The 12,727-nt window shown below is 32.7% G+C and overlaps 1 protein-coding gene across 5 annotated transcripts; it reads right to left on the bottom strand.

Moving 5' to 3' along the window:
* Positions 1-6,258: 6,258 nt before the first annotated feature.
* CIPK25 (CBL-interacting serine/threonine-protein kinase 23-like) lies at positions 6,259-12,727 on the bottom strand. Of its 5 annotated transcripts, XM_011019581.1 has the most exons (16): positions 12,130-12,727; positions 11,830-11,892; positions 11,658-11,729; positions 11,447-11,554; positions 11,226-11,306; positions 11,028-11,081; positions 10,815-10,940; positions 10,006-10,095; positions 9,769-9,888; positions 9,546-9,680; positions 9,025-9,141; positions 8,613-8,669; positions 8,458-8,532; positions 7,630-7,717; positions 6,538-6,608; positions 6,259-6,507 (listed from the first exon to the last, which is right to left on the bottom strand). In XM_011019581.1, exons 1-15 carry the CDS (start codon positions 12,328-12,330, stop codon positions 6,583-6,585), a joined length of 1,413 nt encoding a protein of 470 aa, XP_011017883.1. In that variant the 5' UTR covers positions 12,331-12,727; the 3' UTR covers positions 6,259-6,507; positions 6,538-6,582.

Here is a 12,727-nt window from a genome sequence, read left to right as displayed (position 1 = left end):
TTAAAATAATTATACCAACTTGATTTTTTCGTATTTTATTTAAGTCCTGCTCTAAACTTTTTAAACGAGAAATGTTTTCAAGCAACTCCGCTGTCAGTGAAGCGATTCCATTATGTAATTAAAGTCTTTTGGCATGGGCAACTAATTATGTGTGAAACGACTTGGTAAAGTTCCAAAGACTAAGAAACTCTAAATGTTTACTGTTTGGACTCCATCAGTGGGAGACAAAGAAAAAGCAACTTTGGTTTTTTGACGAAGCAGTGACAAGATAAAAGCAGAAAGCGGAGGACGTTTGATGTTTCCTTCATCGCATGATGATTTGAGCACTGTAAAAATGAAATTTTAATGTTATTTCAAGGTACAAGCTTGTTGGAAGAAGGATGGTTGTGATATAAGATTAAAAACAATAATGGAAAGTCATAAATCTTAAGACCACGAAGAAAATGAGAGGAAAATATATTTTTATTCAGTATTTTTCTTTAAAATCTATTAGTTATTTTCTCTATCTTTTGTGTTTTTTAATAATATTAAATTATAAACCTTTTTATTGGTGTAAAATCCTAAATAATCAAGAAATTAAACTAATATAAGAAAATCTTAATCTGAATAGAAATTGTATTCTATCAACTGAACCAGTTGATTGATTTATTTAATCCAGCCAGTCGATTGGTTCTTCTATTCTTCAGAAAAATAAAAAATCAAGTTTAATTTTCAACACCCCTATTTAAACTTGATTTCTTCATTACTCCCAGCATATCTCTTAAAATATTTCTTATCTTGATCAAAACATAATTTTTTAGTGGTTTTGTGAAGATATCCGTAACTTGATCTTATATCTTCACATACTTGATTTCAACTCTTTTTTTTATAATACAATCTCTTAGGTGATGAAATCTTGTGTCAATATATTTACTTCTATCATGAAAAACTGGATTTTTAGCTAATTAATAATTGATGAGTTGTTCATATAAATCTCTATAGGCTTTTTTTGTGGCATTTACAATTTTTTTAATAATCTGCTTAGCCATATGTAATGATAAACACATGATTTAGTAACTACATATTTAGCTTTACATGTTGAAAAAGTGACTATAGATTGTTTTTTTGAACTCCATATGAATGTTATGTCTTCCATGTAGAAAACAAATCCTGTAATGCTTTTTCTATCATCTATATCTCCAACCCAATCACTATCATTATAACTCACAAGTTCAAAATTATTAGAATAACCATATAACAAACCAAAATCAATAATAAATTTGATATATTGAAGATTTCACTTCAATTCTTTGAAGTATGTCATGGTTGGTGTCTTCATAAATCTACTCATAAGTCCTACTTCAAAAATAATATTTGGACGAGTGCATGTCAAATATCTCAAACTCCCAACTAAGCTCTTGAATGTTATAAAGTTTATCTTCTCTCCTTCATTATTCTTTGACATCTTTACTCTACAATCAACCGGAGTATTTACTCTTGCACAATCCTTCATTTTGAACTTCTTGAGAACCTCCCTTGCAAACTTCTCTTAATTCATAAAGATTCAATCTCCTCCTTATTTGATCTCAATCCCTAAGTAACAGGATATGAGACCAATATATGTCGTCCTAAACTCCTTGATTATTGCTTGCTTAAAGTCTCCAAACATCTTTGGATTATTTTCTATAAAGATTAAGTCATCCATATATAAATATACAATGAGAGTATCACCGCTCTATTTGATCTTCATATAGATAGCATATTCATGTGGGCATTTAACAAATCTATTCTTTAATAAATATCCATCAATGTGACTATTCCAAGCTCTTGGGGTTTACTTTAATCCATACAAGGCTTTCTCCAACTTTAATACATTGTTTTTATATCCCTTCACTTCATATCTCATATATTGCTCATTGTAAAACTCTTTTTCAAGAAAGGCTAATTTGATATCGATTTGATAGATTCTCCATCTATATTAGGTAACAGTAATGATGATTAATCAAATGGTCTCCAATCTAGTAACAAGAGCAAAAATCTCATCATAGTCAATCTCATACTTTTAACTATAGTCATTTACCATCAACCTTGTCTTATATCACTCCATCTCTCCTTTAACATTCTTCTTTTCTTTGTAGATCCATTTGAAACCTATTGGTTTCTATCTATTTGGTCTAGGAACCAATTTCTATGTGTTATTCTTTTCAATTGAAATCTCCTCATCAATAAAAAGTCTTCATTTTGCATCATTTACTTCTTTTTCAAACATTATAGGATCATATATAGTAAGGTGATAATATAATGTTACATCATAAACAATTGGATTAGTTACCTCATATAAGTCATCAAGCCTTCTCATCTTTCTTGGTGGACTTAATGAAGTACTAAAGTTTACATGCTTAAGTCTCATATGCCAAAGTCAAGTCTTATTCTTTACATATATATTTAGGCATATTTATCTGTATGCTTAGCAAGAACATTCTATTCTTTTATCATGACTATCTTTATAATTGTAGCTTTTTTAATGTCAAGTAATATCAAAGTTCGATCTTTCAATTTAATCTCATACCCTTTCTCTAACAGTTGTCATAAGCTCAACATATTGCTTTTCATCTTTAGTATATAATAGACATCACCAATAAATTAATGGCTTTTAATTTTTTAATTTTAATCAAAATCATACATTTTCCTTTAATGGAAACCTTTAAATCATCCACAAATGGGACATTACCTCTAATTGCTTCATCAAGCTCTATGAATATATCTTTGCATCAACATATATGGTTATTAGCTCTATTGTCTAGATATCACATGTTCTCTTTGTTTTGCATTATCTTATCATGCACTAGTAATAGGTGATTTCCTTCTCCTCTTCAATCATTAGATTTGCATTCTCCCCAACCCTCTTGGTTGGACTCTACCAATCCCTATTATAATGACCTACCTTTTCATAATTATAGCATTTAACTTTTGATTTGTCAAATATGAATTTCAGATTGCCATAGTCAATGTAATCAATCAATCAATTTGCTTAATGTGGTCACCTAGTTGACCTGTTAAGGCTGGCACAACCTCCTCTTTTAAATATTCTAGCTTCTTCTTTTGATTTGTCCATATCCTTTACCCCTTTAAGAATACCCAGAATCATCTTGCTTTAAAAAAAGTGCTTATCCACCTATATCTTCTTGAATCTCATTGACTTTTTTCTCACGTGTTTGTAATTTCCCCATGAGACCTTGAATTGTAAGAAAATCCATATTTTATGACTTTTTTATTGCGATTACAATATAATGAAATTTCTTTTGCTGCAAGCATAGGGTTTTTTCTCCTACATGTCTCTTCCATCTTCTCTCTGTATCTTTTTATTTGATTGTATATGGTCAATACTCTTGCAAAGTATTCTGAAATAATCTCTTATTCAAGCATATGTAATTTTTCAAAGTCACTGCGTAGCTTTTATAGACATATTATTATTGTATTGTCATCCTTTTGGTTTGATTCTTGTATAACTTCTCATACTTGTTTGACAATGGTTACGTTGACCATTATATTAAAAGCGACATCATCTAGACATTGATGAATGATTGTTAGTGCTTGTTGATCATTTATTTATGCCTTTTACATGGCCTTCTTTTGAGCTGGAGTCAACGTTGCTCCATTTATAGGCTCCTCAGAACATTTTTCAACTATCTCTTATACATTTTAGTAATTTAGCCAAGCTTTTACCCAAATACACCAAGTTTCATAGTTATCCTTTGCCATCCTAGGACATTGAAATGGAAAGTTAGAATTTGTCATGTTAAATAATCAAATACAAGCTCTGATTCCACCTATTGAAAGAACAATATGTGAGGTATAAGATCAAAAACAGTAATGCAAAGTTAAAAACTCAAGACAGAGAGGAAGATATACTTTTATTAATTATTTATCTCTAAGCTCTCTTAGTTATTCTCTCTCTTCTATGCTTATTCATTGTGATGAATTACAAAAAAAAACAAATAGGCATAAAATCCTACACAATCAAGGAATTAAACTAATATAAGAAAATTCTAATATAAATAGGAATGATATTCTGTCAACTGAATTCATCAACTGTTTCTAAACCAATCAACTAATTTAACTTATTTCAGTCAGTCGACCAGTTCTCCACTGGTAGACTGGTTCCTTTGTTTCTTATAATCAAAATTAGATTTACTTTCAACATGCTCCAGCCATGAAAGTAGGTGAATGTTCCTCAACCCATTCTCTCGACATTTTGTCAACAGATACTCATCAGAAAGAAGCTCCAAATCTAGTTTATTTAGTTTAAAGTGCAAAAGACAGGGACATTAAATAGGCAATAACAAGTTGGCCTGAAAAAGTTCACTTAGGTCTTTCTACTTTTTTGTTTATTTCTTTTATGTCCTTGTGGTTTTTGAAATTTTATTTTTAACCTAAAATTCATTTTTTTCTCATTTTTTGCAATATTTTTATTGAAAAAGAAGAAGAAGAAGAAGTTGCAGAAAAACGATGAAGGATAAATAATTTTTGGTTAGCTATGATTATGGCCAACAAAAAGATTTATGTCAGTAAGTGTTTTTTACGAGAGGAGTTCCATTAACATGTTATTTGACTCTCATTTTTATTGAAAAATATAGATAAGATTTTGAAATTTTTTTAATTCAGGCTGATTTATATTTTTTAACCGAAATCTTTCAAATTTAAGACCATAGATGGTTCTTATAGTCCTATAGACTATTTAAAAAAAAAAGTGAAACAATGTTTGAAAATGGGTTCTTTTAGTTGGAAAAAATGGTAACATGGATTTTCAGCTATTTGGTGGATAAAAAGTATACCGCACATCTTGTGAAATGACAAGTCGAGGACAGCAGATATATATATTCTGGGCATCAGACATTTCAAGTATATAAGAACTTTTGGATGATCCACTACCATATATATTATCAAACACTTCAATATTATTTATTTAACATTTTTAATTTAGTAATTTCCAAAGAATCCAAATATATTTTACAGAAAACAAGTTGTGTTACATAAATTATTAATAAGAAAGAATTTATTATTATAAGAAATCCTCAACCCATATGAAAATCTCATGTTTTCATAAATTTATTAGCAAACACTATTATGATTTATATGAAAAAGCTTTAACCTAATTCTATTTATACTTAAGAAATAAAACGTTAATTTATTTTTTAAATACTGGGAAAAAACAAAGGATATCGGAGGAAAGTCAAAGAAAAGAAGAATTAGAAAAGGAAAGCAAAAGGAGTGAGGAAAGGGAATTGGTTTGTTTATTTTTGTGTTTTAAAAGTGTTTTTAAAAAATTTAAAATTATTTTATTTTTTTATTTAAAATTAATTTTTTTTATGTTTTCAGATTTTTTTATATATGAGTGTGAAAAATAATTTTTTTAAAAATATTATTTTAATATATTTTTAAATAAAAAAATTACAATTATACTTTCAAACACCATATCAACCCAAGGGAGCTAAACTCTCCCCACAAAAACGAAGGAAGGAAAGAGAGAAACATGCAATGATATCTCGAAGTCCATTTTTAATATTTGTTCATACAACAAATCATCCAAAATATTTTCAAAACCTATTTGTACAACAAAGCTCAAGTCTTCTTCATTTTTTGAAGCCACTTATAAACTCCTAAAAGCTCCAATTGGCTCGGAGAGCTATGCTTTATCAATTAAAGGTTAAAATAGGCTTATTCCATGTTAAAAATCGTTGCTCCATCTACTCTCTCTCTCATCCATTTCTCCGACCCAGAGGCTCTCTCGGACGATGGAACCAAGGATCTCTTCGAAAATTGAAAGCTTTATATTGGAGGACCAAAAGAGACTCCATCAAGTCAAAGGACCAAAACAAAAACCACATCAATCAGCATTTTAGAATCATAAATTATTCACTATTGGATGAACTACAAGCTATTGAATGAACTTGAATAGTCTGAATGTTTATTTAATAACTCAAAATATCTCTTGATCACATTAGCTTATCTTATAAATAATTGTGTAATGACAAAAAATACCTAAAAATAATGATAAAAAAACCTAAAAAATTAAATCGTTTGTTGTTGTGCTTGTTGGTAGAATAGAAATAATACAAGTTTAGCATTCATTGTTGGTTTCAATCATTGTGTCATTAGTAGAGAGAATGATGCTTTTGCTCTCCACAAAAAATATTGATATTTATTGTTCTTACTTTTATCATCACATGGAATAAAAAAAGAGATATTCAATCAAGAAGAGAATCTGGGAGCATCCAATTGGAAACAAGGGAGATAACATACATAATAGAAAAACTTTGTTTTAAACCGAACGAGGCCGAGGGTTCTGATACATTCACAGTTTGGAGAAAAACCCACCAAGCCCAGTTATATATAAAAGTTTGGACAAGACCACGCCTACGTAGGCATGAAAGAGCTTGTTCTGGGCACAAGGAACACGTCAATGAAAGCTACATTATGTTCCGCCCATTAACCTTCATATCATTCATGAGGAAAGGAAAGAAGAAAAACACTACCACCAGGCCACAGCCGGTTGAATAATCAACATTTGGATTTTACAAGTGGGAAAAAAAAAAAACCCAGTTATTGAGTTGTAACCTGAGCAACACCTGCAGAGAAAAAGATATTCAAAACTTAATGCTTGTACACGATTAGGGGAGGAACAAAAGCAAATGCATACTGAAACCTGGCTAACCTAAAGAAGTTAAAACTGTTTTTTTAATTTTATTTTTGCAATATTAAAGACCCGAGTGCTACAAAAATGGACACTAATTCCCCTGCTTCCATGATATGGAACCCATCTAAAATCACAATAACTTTCATATACCTCTGGCGCACAAGTGTGCGCCTAAAACATCTGATGTCACTTCCCCTCTACTTTTTCTTTAATTAAGATTTTCTCTTCAATAATTTCTTCCTTCTTCCCATTGTAATGCTTAAAATCTCTCAGAAACATATACACCAAACCCCCCCTCTTTTGAATGTTGCATTGAATTGATGTTGTTGTTGATTGGTGTTTGGAAATTCATGATAAAAAACGCAATTAAATTATGAAAAAAGAAGTGAGTTTTCAATCAAATGTCTTTGTAAAACAAGGACATGAGAGATTTCTATTTTTATATGAAGAGATAAGGTGATGGAAAAGAGAGGAGAATTATTGAAGAAAGCAAAGAAGAATGAAAAAGAAAGGAGGAAAATCAGAGACATGGCTAGTGTTGGCAGGCTACAAACTGTATTGGACACGTATGAGGTGTGAAGGTAATTGTAAAGAGAATCAGAAAGGGTAAAGCCTAAGGGAATTAGGTAACTTCCTAAGGAGTAAGAAATTATTGCCCTTCCTAAAATATTTTTCCTCGCATAGGATGTTGAATTCAGGGTCCATGTATCTCCAAGTCACAAATCAGACAGCATATTAAGAAGCACAAATATTATCTAACAGGTTCGATGCTAAAATAACAGGAGAGAAGAAAATAGTTTTCCAATCATTTTACAGAATGCTGTGCACAGGTCAATTTTTTTTCCAGAAAATTTGGTTCTGTATACAGAGTCTCCAGGGAATAAAAAATTTCAGAGACTCAATATTACAAGCCCGGAAAGACTGCACTTAACATACAATTAATGAATACTGACCATTTGGCGCTGCCTCTTCTTCCTCCTTTTCTTCATCAATTGTTTTCCATACGATGTCTTTCAGTCCAGTTGAGAGGTTCTTGTAAAACTGTCATTTAAACCAGTTGAATTCAAAATCAGACCTCATAGCAATTAAGGATAAAAGGAGGAATTAACTAATAATACAATTGATGGAGCAACAATGCCAGTGGAGGCAGCTATGTTTTTTTATGGCCCGTTAAGTCCACCCTATAAGAGCAGACACACAAATCAAGCCTTCAGCAGACTCCAAGAGATTACATGTCCCATAAAACATGCAAATGAATTTAGCTTGGCCTTACTCTTGAGCTACCAATGCTATAGTGAACATTTTAACTTTGCCTTGAGCGTGGAAATCATTTTTAATTCAACTTGGCCCAGGAATGTATAATTCCAGAAGCATGTTTTTTGTTTCAGTAATGGTAATAATAACTGGAACATGAAATGGGAAAAGTTGAATCACAAATGATGCAGTTATTGGCTAGTTCTTGGCATCAATGTGTACACCATCAACTGTGGTTGAGTATCTCAAGTACCCCTCCCAGTCAAGCCTCTCTTTTTACTAAAAGCTTCATTTTGTCATAATTGTTTTGCATGAACACTTAAATAAGCAAACCAGCTAAATATGTACTTTTCAAGAACAGCTCCATTCAGTTTGCAGCCAAACCATGGGTTACACACATGACCTAACTGCACAGGCATCAACTGATTGATGTAAAAGAATACAGAGACCAGACATTCTTTGATGGAGGAGAAATTATTCATTACTGTTTTAATTGCCAGAAAAGCACCAGTATTTAAAGGCCATACCTTGTGAAATTCCAGGGTATCTCCACCAGACTTGCGAACCTCGACCATGTAAAGAGAAGGGGCCACTTCAAAGATCTGAAAGATAGAGAAATCTTACACCCAGCTCAAACTACTACAGACAAGTTTGTAGCGGAAATCATTTCCTGAAGACATACCTCTGTTGCAACAGATAGACGACCCTTACGCCCATCCTTATCCCCTTGAAGCTTCATCTGCAATTTGAAACAGAAGAGCTGTTTCAGCAGAAACAATAATTTAACAGTTGACTGCCTAATAAGATCAAAGTTCTGAAGACATCCTCTTTTCTCAAGCACATAAAATGCGGAGTCCACTGAACCATATAGAAAAAAGGCAAATATTGAAAAATCCAATTCACTTACGAAGGTGAAAGGACCAGAAAAGGATATTCAATTCACTTAAATCTTTCAGGATTCAAGTTTGAAGACAACTTGATGAAAACCTTACAGACATGACAAGTTGGATGCAAAAAGACTGCAGGAATCTTGCTAAACATGAATTAAAAATTCCACTTAAAATTTTCATTTATTGAAGGGAGTGTTATCAAACCTTGAAGTTATTTTTCTTAACATCAAAACCCAAAGGCGCTGCTGCTGCTTCAATTTTTGAGATTATCTCACTAGCAGAATGTTTGGATGTGAATCTTGATTCCCGTTTAACAAGCCCCTATATTCCATAGGAAAAGAAAGTCTCTTGAGTTCATAGTTGTGAAACTCAAAGATAACTGCATATTCAAGCAAATGGCATGGCTCATTAAACTATGATATTTCAAAAAAAAAAAAACTTGCACTGGAAACATAGAAGTTATTTCTGATTTTTGCTCGGCAACTATTTCACAAAATTGAGCAGGCTAAATATTGGAACAAAGTAGGAAAATGATCTAAGACATGGTTTTAAATAATAAAAGTTCGTGTGTATAATACTAAAGAGTATTCAACCATCAATCCATGGAATAATTTTAAATTGAAATCTCAATGCCAACAAATGTGACAAACTGTCAGGCTCTCAACTTCTAACATTTTACAGATTTTGGCTTCATTTACAGAGAACGGCAAAAAGTTCAAACATACCATTTGTTTCTCAAAAAGACTACTAAGGTTAAGACCCTGAGAGGTAGAGATGAGTTCAAATGCATTCATGGTTACAGGAGCCATAGGCCCTATAAACCCTTCTTCTCGCCTCTCCACAACTAGGTTTTGAGAATCCTGTTAACCAAGAGGAACATCAAGTACAAACCCACAAGTGGTGCACTAAGATTGAAAGCATGATGCACAAGTGAACCACAAGAATTACCACTGATTCATTGAAGACAGAGTTCACATCGTCGAGACTAACATTAGCTTGTTCAAAAGCAGGTGGCTTATATCCTTTCTTAAACCATTCATTTTCAATAAGCTCGGCAATGGTGATACGCTGTTCAATACCATTAGCATGTACAGTAAGTTGACAAGTACCTAATATTACAATGCATCATTCTAGAGAAGGAAAGAAGTGCAATAAATTTATATGAAGGGAAGTGCGGGGGCAAACTGTCGAGGGATTAGGGTCAAGAATCCTTTTGATTAGTTTCTTTGCACTTGAGGAGAACCATGGAGGACACGTGAAGTCAGCCTTGAATATCTGCAGTCAAACGTAAACTGTATTTAGCCAAATTAAAATACAATAAAGTTCCATCCATTTAGGCACTGCTGAATACACCAATACCACATTTAGCTAATCTTAGACAGCAACAGAAGAGGTTTACAAAAGCAGACATGCACAAAGGATCTGATTGCAAACCATGGGTCCACGATAAAGTTCTGTTTTACAAACCAGAATCAGATATCAACCTGCCATTCAATTCCCTATTTGAGTTTTTCACACATGCTCTCAGATTTTGTGGACGGCTTGTAAGAATATGTCAATGGCATAAACTGTACTAGCGATCATGACATTTTGCAAAATAATCACAACTTGATGATTGGCTTGTCTGATAGCTCTCTCAACCTCATTCTTACATTGAATGAGCCAAATCCAAGAAGAATTTAGGGTCTTCATTTTCCAAGTCATACTTGCCATGGCACAACTCCACCCATACATAATTGATTTTTTAACTTACAAAATTATGGTTAACTTCCCAATCATAATAGTTGATAATAGTTCAACATTTTCATAGATTAGGTTCTACAAGGGTTTAAGAGATCTTGAAGATCTTTTATACTCAACCATTTTCAGGTCAAAACGATAAAATCAATAGGTAAATAAATTAAAACTCGCTCTAGCATTTTATACAGGCACAGCCAGCAAAATGAAGATGGGTGTGTGCATACAAAGCGACCAGAAGGAACAGAAACAATCACCTTTTTATATAGTGCCATCAGGTTGGCTTCTTCAAAAGGTAAGTAGCCAGCCATCAAGACAAAAAGAATCACGCCACATGACCATAAATCTGCCTTGGCACCATCATAGCCCTTATTGTTGATCACCTAGCAAGGTGAAACGCCAAGGAATAAATAAAAGAGCATAAATGGTTGAAGCTTTAAGAATTACTGGTTGCAGGAAAAGCCACACACCTCCGGAGCAACATAATTTGGTGTTCCACACGTTGTGTGAAGTAACCCATCTTCCTGGAGGAGAAATAAAAGATAAACAATTAGGAATTCTTCTGAAATGAAGCTGGAGGAGAAATAAAAGATAAACAATTAGAAATTCTTCTGAAATGGACAGTAATTGACCATAGCACAGAGTTCTCGAGTCAGAAATTAACATACTCTAACTTGCTGAGGTAGTGCACTCAATCCAAAATCCGAAACTTTAAGAACCCCGTCAGCATCCATTAGCAGATTTTCAGGCTGTAGTTTAAAACCGCATGTCACAAACTTAGTTTATTACCGAAACTATAAGAGATTAATCCATCAGCTTAACTGAAGAAATCTAAGGGGGTCATTCTCATTTTAGCATTAGAACAAGAATCAAGGCAACAAAATCACACCTTCAGATCCCTATGGTATACACCTCTGCTGTGGCAGTAATCTACAGCACAGATAAGTTGTTGAAAATACTTTCTGGCTTCATCCTCTTTCAACCTCCCCTTACTTGCCTAACTCAAGAAAAATAGCACAAAAACCATAGAAAGAGTTAAGACTTCCTCAAAAACATGCAGAACAATTTCAACATACTCATTTCAAACACATTAATCTTACAATTTTGTCGAAAAGTTCACCACCCGTCACAAATTGTAAAACAATGTAAATTTTGGTCTTGCTCGCCATCACCTACAACAGTAATCTTTCCTCAAGCTACTTCAACATCACAAAAATAACATAAAAAGAAAGATAACAACTTGCTTATTAATATTCCAAAAAAAATTCCAACCTCATACATGCGGACGACATTAGGGTGTCTGATTAACTTCATCGTTGAAATCTCCCGTTTAATCTGCAAAAAATATAAAAATAAATAAATATGTAGCAAACGACATGTCTCCCCAATCAAATTGACTACTCTTTCTTTTCTTTTCTTTTTCCGAAATTCTTGATTTTCCAATTAAATTTTCTCGGTAACCAAACAGAAAAAAAAATCATAAACTAAAACTAACACAAAAATACCTTCAATTTAATTAAACAAACTTCAGATTCACAGAATTATATGAAATTAAAAGTAAAGAATAAATACCTGACCGATCATTTTGTGCTTAAGAACATTCTCTTTATCGAGAATTTTGATGGCAACATTCTCTTTCGTCTTAACGTTCCTAGCGAATTTCACCTTAGCAAAATTTCCTTCTCCGAGGGTCCTTCCGAGTTCGTATCTCCCCACACGTGTCTTGCTTCCGCTTCCTCCCCCACCACCACCACCACTTCTAGAAGACGACATTCTCTAACTAGACCAGTTAAATTTCTCTCTCTAAAACTGAAAATCCTGTTTTTGATCGATCAAGATCTCTTCTTCTTGCATGGCTGCCATACCTGTGACTTGGCTACCCTCATCTTCGCTTTTTATTTATTTATAATAAATATCTAAATAAGGCAAATGATATTAATAAATACAGAAACAATTTATGTTAAGATTGAAAAAGAAAAAAGATCGAGAGATCAAAGGGAAAGTAATTACCACTGACGGTTGGATCAGACAACAACCTCATAAAGTCAAGACAATTGAAAATAAAACTTTTTTTCCCTGTGTAATCAGAGATTTCTCTGGGAAATAAATAAACAGGACAAATATTTCTTATCTTTCTAATTAAGTTCGGTAATAATCGAATAATTAAGGG

Source organism: Populus euphratica, unplaced genomic scaffold, assembly GCF_000495115.2.
Source record: "Populus euphratica unplaced genomic scaffold, PopEup_1.0 scaffold31.1, whole genome shotgun sequence".
Lineage (NCBI taxonomy): Eukaryota > Viridiplantae > Streptophyta > Magnoliopsida > Malpighiales > Salicaceae > Populus > Populus euphratica.
The sequence above is the reverse complement of the archived record's forward strand: the minus strand, read 5'-3'. Positions and strand labels throughout refer to the sequence as shown.